The sequence below is a fragment of the Carcharhinus amblyrhynchos genome, unplaced genomic scaffold (genome assembly GCF_965287045.1).
Source record: "Carcharhinus amblyrhynchos unplaced genomic scaffold, sCarAmb.v2.hapA scaffold_77, whole genome shotgun sequence".
In the NCBI taxonomy this organism is placed as follows: domain Eukaryota; kingdom Metazoa; phylum Chordata; class Chondrichthyes; order Carcharhiniformes; family Carcharhinidae; genus Carcharhinus; species Carcharhinus amblyrhynchos.
Genome location: NW_027649817.1, coordinates 734,096 through 751,939, shown reverse-complemented (window position 1 = coordinate 751,939; position 17,844 = coordinate 734,096). Strand labels below are relative to the sequence as shown.

At 44.0% G+C, this 17,844-nt stretch overlaps 1 protein-coding gene across 1 annotated transcript in view; it reads left to right on the top strand.

Annotated features, from left to right (window-relative positions):
* Positions 1 to 17,844, top strand: part of LOC145337812 (sideroflexin-5-like) — a 206,345-nt gene that overhangs the window by 125,195 nt on the left and 63,306 nt on the right. Inside the window, exon 13 of the mRNA XM_080182664.1 lies at positions 16,058 to 16,175. Within this exon, the coding sequence (XP_080038790.1) occupies positions 16,058 to 16,175 (118 nt within the window). The remainder of the gene's footprint in view (positions 1 to 16,057; positions 16,176 to 17,844) is intronic.

Sequence of the window (17,844 nt, the reverse complement as noted above, 5' to 3'; positions counted from 1 at the left end):
AGTGAATGGCCTCCACTGGCTGAATGAGCTTTCCCCATTCATTATTTGTCATTTTCTAACTTTCTCTTTAAATGTGAACTCACTCAGAGCTGCTATAATAGTGATAAATTTAGACGTCTCCAGCATGTTCTCTACATCAGACAGCTTTCACTTGCTAATAAACACCTCAACCTGCCGCACGGCTGTTTGTTTAGCACATGGAAGTGAATTAGAGGCGTAAACGTAAACGTACCTCGCCCACAAAAATACCCTCAGCTAAATGTCATGTTACACTGGCGCACTTCACCCTTCGACACACCATTTGCCAATTTACAACACAGGATCACACGTACAGACTCGCAGTACCAGTCAAGGGGATTGAGAAAAAGTTCACACAGCCAAAAAGTATTTACCATGGTGGAGGATTCACGTGCCAGGGAACACAAGCTTAAAAACACAAGGAATGCAAGAGTAAGAAAGGAGGAATGTTTCCACACAAGAGGGAAATCGAGTTGTGGCTAAAGTTACCAGGAAAAGTCATTAGAACTGACGTTATGAATAGGCTGAAAAGGCAGCGACCCTGGATTTCTGCAGACATTCTCCCGATTTTTCTTTTTACCATTTCTCCTACCAAGGTTAAGAGAAGAAATTCAGGGCCAATTAGATGCATTTCTGAAGGGAACAAGGATTGAGAAATATGATGTAAAGAAAGGTTAGTGCGACTGATCTGCTGATGGGAGCCTAATGACCATATTCTAATCCAAAAAGTGGCTGTTGTTTGAGTTTCCACTCGATCGAGCATTTGTTTGGTAAATTTGCCTCTTTTAATAGCTTCTTCTGCTGTGCCTCACTATCAGACCTCGCTTACTGCTTTATGGAATTTAGCTCCCCATCCACAATTGCCTCTCATGGTGCTGAGCCTCCCTTCTGAAAGCAGTTTGATTCTCTGAGTGTTTTTCTAGGCCAATTTACAGGTCAGTTAATAACCAGTCACACTGGCGTGGGACTGGAGTCACATATAAGTTCAGACCGGGTGAAGACAGCAGGTTTCCAACACATTAGCCTTTTGGGTTTTTACAAGAATCTTACAGGTTCATGGTCACTTCTACTGATTCCAGATTTTATTTCCAGAAACAGAATTCAATTTCTCACACTCTCTCAGGATGACTGGTCCAGTAAAATAACCATGATGCTACCATACCACAGCTAGCATTGTGCTGCCTGTCTGACTGCCTGGCACACACCATGCCTTGGACAAGGCACAACTTTCTCCAGCTAAACATTGACAAGACACAAGCCATTCTCTTTTGGCTCCTGCCAGACACTTCACACGTCAGATGCTGAATCCATTTCTCATCCCAGCTGCTCACTCAGACTGAACCCAAAGCAGCTCAGCCTCAATATCTTGCTCAGTCTAGAGTTAAGCCTCAGATTTTCTATTCTGTCATTGCCAAACAATTTATTTTCACCTTGGGAATGTTACCTGTTCTTATCGTACCCCACCTCCTGCAACTTCTAGAACTCCAGGAGAAAGAAAGGACTTGTGTTTCTATAGATTGTTTTACAACCTCAGGATCTTCCAAAACACTTTACAGGCAATTAAATACTTCTGAGGTATAATATAGGAAACCCAACAGCCCATTAGTGCACAGCAAAATCCCACAAACAGCAAAGAGAGAAATAATCACGTGGTCTGTTCTGGTGATGTTGCTTGAGGGATTAATATTGGGCACTTGAGGACCTGATTTAATCTATTCTCTCTTTTACCTTAAACAAAAAATCACAAACTGAACAACTATTCATCTTGTTTTTGCAGGCCCCTACCCTCCAATACAATTTGCTTTCTGGACTTTAGGTATCTCCATAGTTTCAGTGTGCCTTGCTACCGCAGTTTTGTGCAAGCCTGTGTCCTAGCATGCATGTGTCATTCTTCTGAGAGCCCCAATTTGCATTTCTTGCTCTTTCCAGTTCAACACTGCTGGCAGAGCATCTAGTTCCTACGTCTTTCCTGCAGGCCCTGTCTCTGGAACTTATTCTTTAAACCCTTCACCCTGCCACTACTTTTGAAGGCCTCCTCAAAACCTACTTCATTGATTGTGCATTCAGTTAGCTGTTCCACCTTCACCTTTCTGCTCATATCCATCTATCCCTCTTAAAACAAGCGAGGGCCATTTCCTTTCAAAAATGTCAACAAAAATTGAAACACGAGTCATCATCATCCTTCTGATCCTCATCCACCCCTCATCATGCTCCTAATTGCCTTCATGAGGATAATTCGCATTTCCTATTCTCATCAACTGCCTTTCTCTCCACCACCTTTTCCTCATGCTCCCGCTTTATCCTCATGCTCCTCCTTCTCATCCTTGTCATTCTTGTTCCCTTCATCATCCATCCTTCTCGATTTCATAGAAACATAAAGTTTTGTAGAAAGAAGATATTCAATCCCTGCTGGCTGCCCATGAGAGCAACTCAGTTCCACTTGCCCACCTGTGGTCTGACAAATGTTTCCTTTTCATATGCTTATTGAATTATTTTTGAAATCCGCGATTGAATCTGCCTTCAGCACACTCTCGGAAATGTATTCCAGATCCTAAGCACACTCTGCGTAAAGGCTTTTCCTCATGTCGCCAGTGGTTCTTTTGCCAATCACTTTGAATCAGTGCCACCAGTGGGAGCAATTTCTCTCTGGACTCTATCTAGACCTTCAAATCTCCCTCAACTTCTCTAAGGAATACAACTGCAGCTCCTGCATTCTATCCACATAATGCCTTCTAAACTCTTTGCATTCTAAGGTATATTACACAGAATCAAATGCAATACTCCAGTTGAGGCTGAACCAGTGTTTTGTTATGGTTCATCGTAACTTCCTACCTTTGTACTCTACGCCATTATTTATAAAGCCTGGGATCGCGAATGCCTTTTTGCCTATTTTCTCACCCTGCCTGCCCAACTTCAACGATTTATGCACATAAACCACAGGTTGCTCTGTTCCTGTAGCCTCTTTACAACTTAACTCTTCAGTTTATACTGCCTTTCCTATTTCTTCCTAGTACTTCATACTTCTTTGCAGTAAGTTTCACCTGCCAATAATCCATTCATTACACCAACCTATATTGTCTTCATGTTATCCTCCTCACAGTTCACAGTATGAATTTCCAATATGAGCTGCAAGCGTTGGACTGGGGTAGGCACGGTATGTAGTCTCGCAATACCAGGCTAAAGTCCAACAGGTTTATTTGGTAGCACAAATTTTCAGAGCATTGCCCCTTCATCAGGTCAAAAGACATTTGATAAAGTGCCACATAACAGACTTGTATCCATGGAATAAAATGGAAAGTACCAGTACGGATACCAAGTTGTGTGAGTGATAGGGAAGATATTGGGGTGAAATGGTTGTCTTTTGAAATGAAGGAATGGGATTTCCCAAAGTCAATACTTAGGCAACTACTTAATAACCTGGACTTTAGAAGGATTGGAATGTTATAACCTGTACCTCTGCAATTGCCACCTTAGTTTCTTTCGGTATTTTCGAAGGTAACCCATCCAGACCTGGTGACTTATTAACTTTAAGTACAGCCAACTTATCTGACACTTGCTCATTGTGAAAGTTAGCCCAACCAGTATCTCATATGTCCTCTTTCACTATGACATTGGCCTGTATTATTCCTTGATTAAAAACAGATTCAAAGTACTAATTTAATACCTTAGTGATGCCCGTTCCTCCATGCACACATCCCCTTTTTGATCCCTATTCAACCCTCCTCCTTTTGCCATGTTACCATTTAGATGCCTACAGAAAACTTTTGGATTGCCATTTATGTTCATTCTCTCATTGCCTCTCTTATTTTCTTCTTGATTTTCTCTCTGAACTTTCTCTTTTCAGCCTGAAATATTCCCACTTGGCATCTGGCGTATGTGTTTTTTTCTGCTTCACTTTACACTGTCTCTCTTTTGTCATCCAAAGGGCTCTGGCTTTGGTTTCTGTCCCATTCCCCCTTGTGGGACTATATCCTGAAGCATCTCCCTTGAAAGATAGCCTATTGTTTTGTTACACTTTTACCTGCCAATATTTGAATCTGTCAAGTAAACTGAAAACATTCTACCCCACTGAAATTCTCATTTCTCCTTTCTCCTTCTTGTCCCCTTAATCATAGAATCCCTACCATGCAGAAGGAGGCCATTCAGCCCATCAAGTCTGCACCGACCACAATTCCAAATTGCCCATTCCCGTACCCCACATATTTGCCCTGCTAATCCCCCTGACTCTAGGGGCAATTTAGTATGGCCAATCAATGTAATCCGCACATCTTTGGAGTGTGGGAGGAAACTGGAGCACCCAGAGAAAACCCACGCAGACACGGGGAAAACATGCAGCCTCCATGAGGACAGTCACCCGAGGCCAGAATTGAACCCAGGTCCCCAGCACTGTGAGGCAACAGTGCTAACCACTATGCCACCGTGGCATTTGTATCATTTGATCACTTGTCTTATCCTATGACAGAGGTTGAAGAGACCAAGTGTCTGCAATGGAACACAGGGTCAATTGTGCCACTAGTGCTGGCACTACAGGAGATACAAACAGAAAAAATTTAAAATAACAGGGTTCTTCTGACCATTTTCAGAGGCCTGACTGACTTGGTTTGCTAATACAGTGAAAGCAAGTAGAGCAGGTGGATCATGATGTCAGCAAGGCTCTACCACTGCTTTGGTATGCAATCTTCCATTGGGCAGATCCAGCTGATGATATCTCACAGTCACGCACTCCCATACATTCAGCTTCTCAAAGGACCCATCCCTCTCCACTTAAAACATTAACCATGTAATATTCAAGTGAGCTGACTTACTTTAGTTAGTACATAATTAGTGAAAGTATCATATTGTGTTATTGGAGGAACGTTGCTAACTTTTCACTGCAGTGATGCTGGGTCATGACAAGGAGGTTTGATCTGTCAGGAGAAAGCTTGCATTCTGTAATGGGGGCTACGCCTGCAGCCCATCCAAAGGCTGCCCAGGGAGGAGAAGGAGGAGCGGATAGGCAGGGAAGTGGCATCTGGGATCCCTCTGATCAAGTTCTGGGGAGGGTACTGAGATTCCAGGTCCTCAAAAATATCATTCCCATATCACAGCTTTCAGTTCATCTGCTACATACCATCACCACATCCTCGTGGCCAAAACCCCAAAGTAAAAGCAAATTAAAGAATTTTCCCCAGCAGTACTTCTAAAAATACCACTGAACTATTTACCCATGGTGGCACAGCGATTAGCACTGCTGCCTCACAGCGCCAGAGACCTGGTTCAATTCCTGGCTTTGGTGACTATCTGTGCAGAGTCTGTACGTTCTTCCTGAGTCTGTACGGGTTTCCACCGGGTGCTCTTGTTTCCTCACAGTCTGAAAGTGTGCAGGTTAAGTGCATTGGCCATGCTAAATTCCTTACAGTCATGAGGTTAGTAAAGTAAACGCATGAGGTTATGGGGATAGGGCCTGAATGCAATTGTTTCCAGTGCAGGCTCGATGAGCTGAATGGCCTCCTTCTGCAATGTAGGGGTTCTGTGAATTCTGTGGAAAAAAAAGAGGCTCCTGCTGATTACCAGTGAGCATCCTGCCTTCATTTCTGAAGGAAATGGCGGAGGTGATAGTGGATGCCTTGGTGATTATTTTCCAAACGTCGCTGGATTCCGGGGAAGTGCCGGAAGATTGGAAAATGGCTAATGTTACGCCATTGTTTAAGAAGGGTGGCAGGCAAAAGGTAGGGAATTATAGGCCGGTTAGTTTAACGTCTGTTGTAGGAAAAATGTTAGAATCCGTGATCAAGGAGAAAATAGCGAGGCATCTTGAGGGGAATTGCTTGATAGAGCAGGTGCAGCACGGTTTCGTTAAAGGGAAGTCGTGTCTGACGAATTTATTGGAGTTCTATGAGGATGTGTCTAGGGCGGTGGATAGAGGAGAGCCGGTGGATGTGGTCTTTCTTGATTTTCAGAAGGCGTTTGACAAGGTGCCTCACAAGAGGTTATTGCAGAAGGTAAGGGGGCATGGAGTTGGGGGTAGGGTGTTAGCGTGGATAGGGGATTGGCTGTCAAATAGGAGGCAGAGAGTGGGGGTCAATGGGTGCTATTCGGATTGGCGGTTGGTGACGAGTGGAGTGCCCCAGGGATCGGTGCTGGGGCCTCAGCTATTTACCATTTATATAGATGATCTGGAGGAGGGAACCGAGTGTATGGTGTCGAAATTTGCTGATGACACCAAGATTGGTGGAACGGCAAATTGTGCGGAGGGTGTGGGGAGTCTGCAGAAGGATCTAGATAGGCTGGGCGAATGGGCCAGGAACTGGCAAATGGAATTTAATGTTTTGGCCCTGGAGGGAGTGCAGAGGAGGTTTACTAGGCTGATACCGGAGTTGAGGGGATTGAGCTATGAGGAGAGGCTGAATAAACTAGGCTTGTACTCGTTAGAGTTTAGAAGAATGAGGGGAGATCTCATTGAGACGTATAAGATGATGAATGGGATGGATAGGATAGAGGTGGAGAGACTCTTCCCGCTCAAAAAAGACAGTAGGACTAGGGGGCACAGCCTCAAGATAAAGGGGAGGCGGTTTAGAACAGAGTTGAGGAGGAACTTCTTCACTCAAAGGGTGGTGAATCTCTGGAATTCTCTGCCCGTTGAAGTGGTGGAGGCTGCCTCGCTAAATATTTTTAAGACGCGGGTTGATGGGTTCTTGATAAGAGAGGGGATTAAGGGTTATGGGGAGAGGGCGGGAAAGTGGAACTGAGCCACGACAGATCAGCCATGATCTTATTGAATGGCGGGGCAGGCTCGAAGGGCTAGATGGCCTACTCCTGCTCCTATTTCTTATGTTCTTATGTTCAAATGTGAGGTTGTCCACTTTGGTCAGAATAATGGTAGGAAGGACTATTACTTACGTGGCGAAAAACTGCAGCATGCGACGGTGCAGAGGAACCTCGGGGTCCTTGTGCATGAGTCGCAAAAACCCAGCCTGCAGGTGCAGGTGGTCAGGAAGGCGAATGAGTTGCTGGCCTTCATAGCAAGGGGGATTGAATATAAAAGTAGGGAGGTCTTGCTGCAGCTGTATAGGGCACTGGTGAGGCCGCAGCTGGAGTACTGTGTGCAGTTTTGGTCGCCACACTTATGCAAGGATATTTTGGCCTTGAAGGGAGTGCAGAGGAGGTTTACTAGGCTGATGCCGGAGATGAGGGGGTTGAACTATGAGGAGAGGCTGAATAAACTAGGCTTGTACTCGTTAGAGTTTAGAAGAATGAGGGGAGATCTCATTGAGACGTATAAGATGTTGAATGGCATGGATAGGATAGAGGTGGAGAGGCTCTTACCGCTCAGAAAGGATAGTAGGACTAGGGGGCACAGCCTCAAGATAAAGGGGGGGGGCAGTTTAGAACGGAGTTGAGGAGGAACTTCTTCACTCAAAGGGTGGTGAATCTCTGGAATTCTCTGCCTGTTGAAGTGGTGGAGGCTGCCTCGCTCAATATTTTTAAGATGCGGGTTGATAGGTTTTTGATAGGCAAGGGGATTAAGGGTTATGGGGAGAGGGTGGGAATGTGGAACTGAGCTACGACAGATCAGCCATGATCTTATTGAATGGTGGGGCAGGATCGAGGGGCTGGATGGCCTACTCCTGCTCCTATTTCTTATGTTCTTATGTTCTCAACTGGTGGCTAATCTGATTGTAATCTTAACGCCACAGAATCACCTACACCCTATAACTTTTCACTTCCTTGTTTATTAATAATCTACCTTAAAAATATTCAAAGACTCTGCTTCCACTGCTTTTTGAGGAAGAGAATTCCAGAGACTCATGCCCCACCGAGAGAAAAGAAAATCTCCTCATCTCTGTCATAAATGAGCAACCCTTATTTGTAAACGGTGACCCCAAGTTCCAGATTCCCCAACAAGAGAAAACATCCCACACAAGATTAAATAGGATGCCCAGCACATAAACAGGCCATTTGACCCAGCCAGTTCATGGTGGTGTTTATGCTGCACTCAAATCTACATGATAAGCAACTATCTCCCTCTCCCTCATCGTTCTTAAATAGACTATTCTCTTCACTCACTCCTTGTGGTAGTGAGTTCCACCTTCTTACCACTTGCTTTTGAATCCTGTATTAGATTTCATAGAACATAGAACATAGAACATTACAGCGCAGAACAGGCCCTTCGGCCCACGATGTTGCGCCGACCAGTTACAAAAACAATGACCCACTAGCCTATACCAATCCCTTTTCGTCCATAAACCTATCCAGAGATCTCTTAAACGCCCCCAAACTAGACGCATTTACAACTGCAGCAGGCAGGGCATTCCAATCCCTCACCACCCGCTGGGTAAAGAACCTACCCCTGACATCCGTCCTGTAGCTACCCCCCCTTAATTTAAAGCCATGCCCCCTCGTGCTAGCTTTCTCCATCCGAGGAAAAAGGCTATCACTATCCACCCTATCTAAACCTCTAATCGTCTTATATGTTTCAATAAGATCCCCTCTTAGCCGCCTTCTTTCCAACGAAAACAACCCTAAATCCCTCAGTCTCTCCTCATAGGACCTCCCCACCATACCAGGCAACATCCTAGTAAACCTCCTCTGCACCCTCTCCAACGCCTCCACATCCTTCTTGTAATGCGGGGACCAGAACTGCACACAGTACTCCAAGTGCGGCCGCACTAGAGTAGTGTACAGTTGCAACATTACACTGCGACTCCTAAATTCAATCCCCCTACCAATAAACGCCAAGACACCGTACGCCTTCTTGACAACCTTATCTACTTGATTCCCAACTTTCAGGGATCTATGTACACACACACCGAGATCCCTCTGTTCATCCACACTATTCAAAGTCCTCCCGTTAGCCCTATACTCGACACATCTGTTGCTCCTACCAAAGTGAATTACCTCACACTTCTCCGCATTAAATTCCATCCGCCACCTCTCGGCCCAGCTCTGCAACCTATTTCTTCAGCTGCTTCCCTCTATCATGAGTTCAGAAGTGATGATGTTCACTGATTATTGCCCAATGTTCAGCTGCATTCATAATTCATCTGAAAATGAAGCAGTCCAGTCCATACCAATATTCAAAAATAAAAAGAGAAAATGGTGGAAAAACTCAGCAGGTCTTCCAACACCTGTGGGGTGAGAAACAGATGTAGAGATGCCAGAGTTGGACTGGGGTAGGCACAGTAAGAAATCTCACAATGACAGTTAAAGTCCAACAGGTTTATTTGGTAGCACGAGCTTTTGGAGCACTGCTCCTTCACTCACCTGATGACTTTAACTTGGTGTTGTGAGACTTCTTATTGTGAGAAACGGAATTGACAAGTCGAGTACAATCTGACTTTTCTCCAGAATCAAGGTCTGACTTTAATCTCTGTTTTTAAAGTTTCAATTTGGGTTTTTAGCTGGTAGACTCAAAATCATTGTTTGATTAAAAAAAGATGTTTTCACGACAAAAGCATCCAGTCAGCAGTGTGTACTGTACTGAACTCTACACTGACGTCAATGAGACTGAGGAAGCAGTATGACATTAGTCCATCTGGGAACAGAGTGATCGCGAATCAGGGCACTAGCACCTCACAATGGGCCTTAGCAATATTTTCCTCATGCTTCCTTGCCAAGCACTAACTTTGCTCACCTGGATAAACACAAAAATTCACTCAAAGAAAGACATTTATACAAAACTAAAAGGAAATTATAATCCAGGTGCCACAACAGAAGGTGTATTTACTAATCTGATAACTCATATAAGGTTGCACAGCCAAAACTGTGCCTGTTTTGGAAACATGAATCCTTTCAAGTGGAACAGATTAAAATATTGAGAGTTTTTCTTTTTATAGTAATGAACATGTTTATTGATGCAACTGTTTACAGTGATAACATACCCAAGCTGGCATGGTCACGTTAAAGACTCATTAGCTAAGCTGGGTTTGAGGTAATGAGCTCCATAATGACTTGTTTAACAGTCATTTGTTTATTTCAATTTGACCTCATTCAGATAATTGAAAAAAAGGTAGTGTTCCACAAGGGTCAGAGTTGGCATCATTGTTGACAGTTACATTAGCAATTTAGACCCAGGAATTGAAAGTGCAATTTCAAAACTACAAGCAACGTTAAATTATTAGTATGTAGTTAATAAAGTGGAGCGGGTTTTCCCGTCCCGTCTGCCACGGGAATCATAACGAGCAAGGGGCGTTGACCTCGGGCGGGATTTTCCGGTTTCCATGTGAGCGCAGCCAGAAAATCCTGCCCAGTGTTACAAATTGCAGGAAGAGATTAATATACTGGCAGGCTGGGATGCAGAATTGAACATTCAAGTTTGATACAATTAGACATGAAGAAGAATAAGGAGGCCACGTACTCCATGGAAACTGTATCTAAATGAGGAAGCATAAAATGCTGAAAGTAGCATTGCAGGTTCATAAGGCCATAAAAGGGCAAATTCACTTCTAAAGGGATAGAATTGAAGAGCAGTTAGAACATAGAACAGTATAGCACAGTACAGGCCCTTCAACCCTCGATGTTGTGCCAATCTATGTCCAAACCCAAGATCAAGCTATCCCACTCCCTATCATTCTGGTGTGATCCATGTGCCTATCCAATAACTGCGTGAAAGTTCCTAAAGTGTCCGACTCCATTATCACAGCAGGCAGTCCATTCCACACCCCAACCACTCTCTGCGTAAAGAATCTACCTCAGACATCTCCCACCATGAACCTTATAGTTATGCCCCCTAGTAACAGCTACATCCACCCAAGGAAATAGTCTCTGCACGTCCACTCTATCTATCCCCCTCATCATCTTATAAACCTCTACTATGTCGCCTCTCATCCTCCTCCGCTCCAAAGAGAAAAGCCCCAGCTCTCACAACCTTTCCTCATAAGACCTACCCTCCAAACCAGGCAGCATTCTGGTAAATCTCCTCTGCACTCTCTCCAATGCTCCCACATCCTTCTTATAGTGAGGTGACCAGAACTGCACACAATATTCCAAATGTGGTCTCCCAAGGTCCTGTATAGTTGCAGCATAAACCTTCGGCTCTTAAACTCAAACCCCCTGTTAATAATCGCTAACACATTATAAGCCTTCTTTACGGCTCTATCCACTTGAGTGGCAAACTTCACAGATCTGTGGATATGAACCCCAAGACCTCCCTGTTCCTCCACATTCCTTACAACCCTGCCGTTGACCCTGTAATCCACATTCAAGTTTGTCCTCCAAAATGAATCACCTTGCACTTATCAGAGTTAAACTCCATCTGCCACTTTTCAGCCCAGCTTTGCATCCTATCGATGTCTCTTGCAGCCTACAAGAGCCCTCCACCTCATCCACTACTCCACCAATCTTGGTGTCATTAGCAAATTTACTAACCCACCCTTCTGCCCCCTCTTCCAAGTCATTGATAAAAATCACAAGTAGCAGTAGCTGATCCCTGATCCCTGTGGTACACTGCTGGTAACTGGCCTCCAGTCTGAAAATTTTCCCTCCACCACCACCCTGTGTCTTCTATGAGACAGCCAGTTACTTATCCAATTGGCCAAATTTCCTTCTATTCCTTACTTTCTTCATAAGCTTACCATGGGGAACCTTAACTTATGTTAAATTTATGTAGATTCTTGGTTAGGCCACACATGGAACTCTGTGAACAGTTCCAATCTCCATATTATATTCCATTAGCTTGTTTGTCCTATGCAAGTCTCTCAGTTCTCCAGGTCAAATTCCATTTGCCATTTTTCTGTCCACCTGACCTTTCATATCTGAATCGTAGAATCCTACAGTGCAGAAAGAGTCCATTCGGCCTATCAAGTCTGCACCAACCACATCCCAACCCAAGCCCTATCCCCATATTCCTACATACTTACCCACTAATCCCTCTAACCTATGCATCCCTGGACACTAAGGGGCAATTTAGAATGGCCAATCAACCTTGCCTGCACATCTTTGGACTGTGGGAGGAAACCGGAGCACTCGGAGGAAACCCACGCAGACACAGGTAGAATGTGCAAACTCCACACAGATAGTGACCTGAGCGGGATTCAAACCCAGGTCCCTGGAGCTGTGAAGCAGCAGTGCTAACCACTGTGCTACGGTGCCGCCCCTTTGATACATTTCTGCAGTCTACACCTTTCGTCCTCATTATCAACCTCACAGACAATTTTTATATCATTTGTGTACTGCTTATCTAAAATATTGATATGTACCATGACTAACAAGGGACTCTCACTGGAAACAACCTTCCAATCACAAAAGCAATTTTCAGTTGTAATACTTCACTCCTGCTACTCAGCCTAATTTTGGATCCAACTTGCCACTTTCCCTTTGGATATGATGAGCTTTGAATTTTCTGATCCTTCTTCCATATGGGACCTAACAAAGAGTTGTACAAAAATCTGTGCAAACCATGTTAACCAATTTCTTGAAAAATTCAAATTAGTGAGGCATGACCTTCCCTTAACAAATTCAAATCGACTGTCCTTGATTAATGCATATTAAAAACAGAAAATGTGGTGAGACAGCCTGGCCAATAAATACTGAGCTGTATGGAGTTTGCACATTCTCGCCGTATCTGCGTGGGTTTCCTCCAGGTTCTTCAGTTTCCTCCCACAGTCTGAAAGATGTGTGAGTTAAGTTGATTGGCCATTCTAAATTGACCCTAGTGTCAGAGGATTAGCAGGGTAAATAAGTGGGTTTATGGGAATTGGCCCTGGGTATGATTGTGGTGGTGAAAACTTGATGGGCCAAATGGCCTCCTTCGGCACTGCAGGATTCAATGCCTCTGATTCTATGGTTGATGATCAGAATCAATATCCTGATCCTGCCTTCTCCCATATTTCTTGATCCCTTTAGCCCCAAGAGCAATAGCTAATTTAGCATGTACTCAGAATATTGGTCCATGCATGTGTTCTTAATCATGCTCCTACACGTGTTCAAGCCAACTCTTACCACTGTTGACAACTATGAAACAAGGAAAGACTATTTGGAATTTTATGTAAATCTATTTCTACTTGGCTTTTTGGGAAAACACACTCCAAGTTGGAATGGGAAATTATATGCAATAATTAGTAGCTTAATTGTGGCAGAGAACCCTTAATTAGGAAATTCTGATGACTGATTTGTGACCTGGCCTGAGAATAAAGCATGCAGGGAGTTCACACTTCATTTTTCTATCAGTCATTACAATACTTCAAATTGCTTTTGGCAAGGCAGCAATTAAAAGGCTTCTTCTTCTGTCTCTCAGTAATTTAACAAGTTTTTTTTTGGTCTTTACATTTCTAATTTTCTTCCCTAGACCTGAACGTCTCTAGGGTTTCAAGAAGTAGGCCCATGAATGCAGGCAGGCTACAGAATCAGAGCAACAGGCCATTCAGTCACTTGTCCCTGTCAAATAGGAAAAGGGAGAGGCCATTTGTAACAGTCTCACTGAGGCCAATCTTCCGTCACCAACACTCTTTATTTACAACGTGCATAAAGTACCACTTCTGTAGCTATAGTACACAGGTCAAGTCCCAGAATCCTTTGATTGTCGGCCTGAGTGGAGTCAGCTTGTTTTAAACCACCCCCTCCAGCTGCCCCTTCCCTATTGGCCGAGCCTCCATTCTCTCAATAGGAGAGTTTGTACTCTACGAGATCCACGGAGAGATCTATAGATGATCCCCTGTGGCCATCATATACCATTCAACTCCTCAAGCCTATTATGTAGCAGCAAAAGAAGGCCATTCAGTTCACAGAATGACAGAATTTTTACAGTGCAGAATGGCCATTCAACCCTGATCTGATTTGATTTTGATTTGATTTATTATTGTGGCATGTATTAGCGTACAGTGAAAAGTATTGTTTCTTGCGCACTATACAGACAAAACATACCATTCATGGAGAAAGAAACGAGAGAGTGCAGAATGTAGTGTTACAGTCATAGTTAGGGTGTAGAGAAAGATCAACTTAAAGCAAGGTAAGTCCATTCAAAAGTCTGATGCCAGAAGGGAAGAAGCTGTTCTTGAGTCAGTTGGGATGTGACCTCAGACTTTTCTATCTTTTTCCCGATGGAAAAAGTTGGAAGAGAGAATGTCTGGGATGCACGGAGTCCTTAATTATGGGGACTGTTTTTTCGAGGTAGCGGGAAGTATGGATAGAGTCAGTGGATGGGAATCTGGTTTGCGTGATGGATTGCGCTACATTTACAATGTTTTGTAGTGTATTGTGGTCCTAGGCAGAGCAGGAGCCATACCAAGCTCTGATACAACTGGACACAATATCCACCTGAGGCCAAATTAGTGTCATTTACAAGTTCAACATATCCTCCTTGTTCTTGTACCCTATTCTACTATTTATAAAGCCAAGGATAGTGTCTGTTTTGTCAACCAATCTTGTCATCTTCAATGACGTACACATACACCCAAATCTCTTTGCTCCTGCACCCTTGTTAGAATTGTATACCCCTTGTTATCAACTGTTGGAAGTTCTTGCAGTTGAATTGTTGGTTCTCAGATGAACTTTGGAAAATATTAAGTTCTTTGGCTTCTTGATGACTTCCACCAGTTTCAGAGACCAGTCCACAGACTGGCTGATGACTGATGGTGTTGATGGATCTGCTCTGATCCCTGGTGTAATATGGGTGCACCCTCAGAAATGAGGGCATCTCTGCAGGAGTCCCTCAGATTAGTGTCCTAGACCTAGCGATCTTCAGCTGCTTCATCAATGACCTTCCCTCCATCATAAGTGGAGATGTTCGCTGATTGCACAATGTTCAGCACCATTCGCGATTCCTCAGATATTGAAGCAGTCCATGTTCAAATGCAACAAGATCTAGACAATATGTAGGCTTAGGCTGACAAGTGGCAAGCAATGTTTGCGCTACACACATGTCAGGCAATGACCATTACCAAAAAGAGACACTCTAACCACTGCCCCTTAACATTCAATGGTGTAACCATCACTGAATCCCCCATTGTCAACATCCTTGGGGTTACCATTGACCAGAAACTCAACTGGACTCACCACAGAAACACAGTGGCTACAAGTGCAGGTCAGAGGCTAGGAATACTACAGTGTGTAACTCACCTCCTGACCCATCAAAGCCTATCCATCATCTACAAGGCACAAGTCAGGAATACTCCCCACTTGCCTGGATTGGTGCAGCTTCAACAACACTCAAGGAGCTTAATACCATCCAAGACAAGGCACTCTGCTTGATTGGTACCACAGCTACAAACATTCAATCCCTCCACCGCCTGACACTCAGAAGCAGCAGTGTGTATTATCTACAAGATGCACTGCAACAATTCACTGAAGGTCCTTAGACTGCATTTTCCAAACTGACGACCACTTCCATCTAGAAGAACAAGGGCAGCAGATACATGGGAACACCACCATCTGCAAGTTCCCCTCCAAGCCACACACCATTCTGACTTGGAAATATATCGCCATTCCTTCACAATGGCTGAGTCAAAATCCTGAAATTCCCTTCCTAACGGCATTGTGGGTCAACTACAGGAAATGGACTGCAGTGAATCAAGAAGGCAGCTCATCACCACTTTCTCAAGGGCACTAGGGATGGGCAATAAATGCTGGCAGCCAGCGACTCCTGTGTCCCACGAATTAATAAAATAAAAAAGACCCCTACCATTTAAAATGATGACGAGCATTTATTTCTGTCAAAGGGTTATTAGTGTGTGGCATTGTCTTCTCCAAAAATCAGTGTAGGCATTGAATTTATTCAAAGCAGAGTTTGACAGATTTTCTGATAGACGATGGAGTCGAGAGTTATTGGGGGCAGGCAACAAAATGGAGTTGAGATCACAACCAGTTTAGCCGCTATCTTCTTGAATGGTGGAGCAGGCTTGAAGGGTCGTATTGCCGACTGCCTTAGGTCCAATGTTCCTAACTTTCCTGGTGAATTCACTGTTGAGAAACATTCTCTTGGGTGAGCTACTTTGGGTCTAATACTTGATTAATAATTTGTGCCCACAGGAGAGAACAGGACAAAATTGGGGAAAATAGACATCATGCATGTTTAAATCACTGAGGATGACAAGAAAGGTATTTATCTGTCTATCTTTCTGTACAGAACATGGATCCTTAAGGCATTTCCGAGACTGGTTCTTCCTTTCCATAGCCTTGTGTGCCTAGCAGCATTTGGATTTGCACTGCCTGTTGCCATCAGCCTCTTTCCACAGATGTCAGAGGTCAGTAAATATAAACAATTATGGTATATATTTTTTTCTGAAATATCACACAGGCAGCTACCTCTGTTGACATCCTTGGGACATGAACTCTGAATGCATAGAGAGGGCTTAATATGTACCTGACCTGTGCTGTATCTGTCCCAGGAACGTTTGTCGGGAAAGGGCACAAAGCGCTCTACTCTATCTAAACCGTTCTGTAACTGTCTTGTGAGTGTTTGATGGGACAGTGCTGTCAATATTAATGGCAATATTAGTGTCACAAGTAGGTGATACTGTCCTGGGTATGTTTGATGGGGACAGTGTAGAGGGAGCTTTACTTTGTATCTAACCTCGTGCTGTACCTGTCCTGGGAGTGATTGATGGGGGACAGTGTAGAGGAGATTTTTCAGCTCCCAGCCCAAGCTGTAACTCGAGTTTGAGTCAGCTGCCATTATAACATGAACAGGTTGATTTGAAAGACAGCTGTCACCTGTGGAGCTATAACCCAGAATAAAATAATGGAGAAATGCATACTTACTGAGATCCCTGCTAATTAGGTATTACTATAAAATGTTGCCCTCCACCGAACAGGCAGTTTATGACAATTAATCAGAGCTGGTAATTAAACCTGTTTCACACTTCATTGCTCACAGAAAAGGCCACAGATTCCAAGACGGCAGCAATGATGAAGTGAGACTTCCGAAAAGCTGCCGAAAGTGTCACCGACCTTTTTGCATCTTTTTCCAAAGATCATTAAATTCTGTCCCTGATCCTTGTTAGTTTATTGTACAGACTCATTCCTTTAGTCCGCCCACGTCTCCACTGCTTATTGGTGAGTCTAGAACAGGTCATCTCTGTTTGCTGGCCATCTGATCCACATAGAAACCTATTCTTACTTCTAATACTTTCCAATCTAAGCTTTTGAAAATCCGCACCAGTGCATTCTTATTTTGCCTGATATCAAGCTAGATTTCTGTTTTCAACAGCTGGCTAGAATTTCCTGTGTCAGGCCAGCCTATTAATGTTCTAAAGGGCCGTGATGTTCTGTGCTGTACCAGATGGTGCAGATAGTGATTTAGCCCATTTGAATGACGATTCTCAACTCAGTCAATTCTCTCCATGTCCTCACTCAGAAACTCCTTCAGGTCCTTTAACTCTTTTAGAAATGTGCATTGCCATTCCTGCTTCAGCCATCTGCTGCTGAAACCTTTATCCGTGCCTTTGTTACTTCTGAAAGTGACGCCAGGTTCTCTGGACTGTGCTGTCCATTTCCTGACTCACACTGAGTCCCATTCATCATCATGCTTGCTGACCTGTATGGGTGCACAATTCAGCAAAGCCTGAAATTTAAGATTTACATCCTTGTGTTCAAGCCCTTCCATGGTCTTGCTCTGTCCCTACCTCTGCAATATTTTCTAATCCTCGAGTCCTCTGAGCTCTCTGGCATGCTCCAACTCTGGCTTCAGTGTTTGCAGCCATGCCTTTGGCTGCCAGGCCCCTAAGCTCTGTCCCAGAACTGCCCTGCCTCTCTACCCCTCTGTCCTCCTTTAAAACACTCCTTAAAGCCTACTGACGCAATCTTACCTACCTTTCACGTCATGCTCTTGCTGCAGCGAAGTCAGAGAATTTGGCGGCCAGCCAAATCTCTGTTCACTGCAGGGGGAATAGAAGAATCCCGCTGGGGTGAACA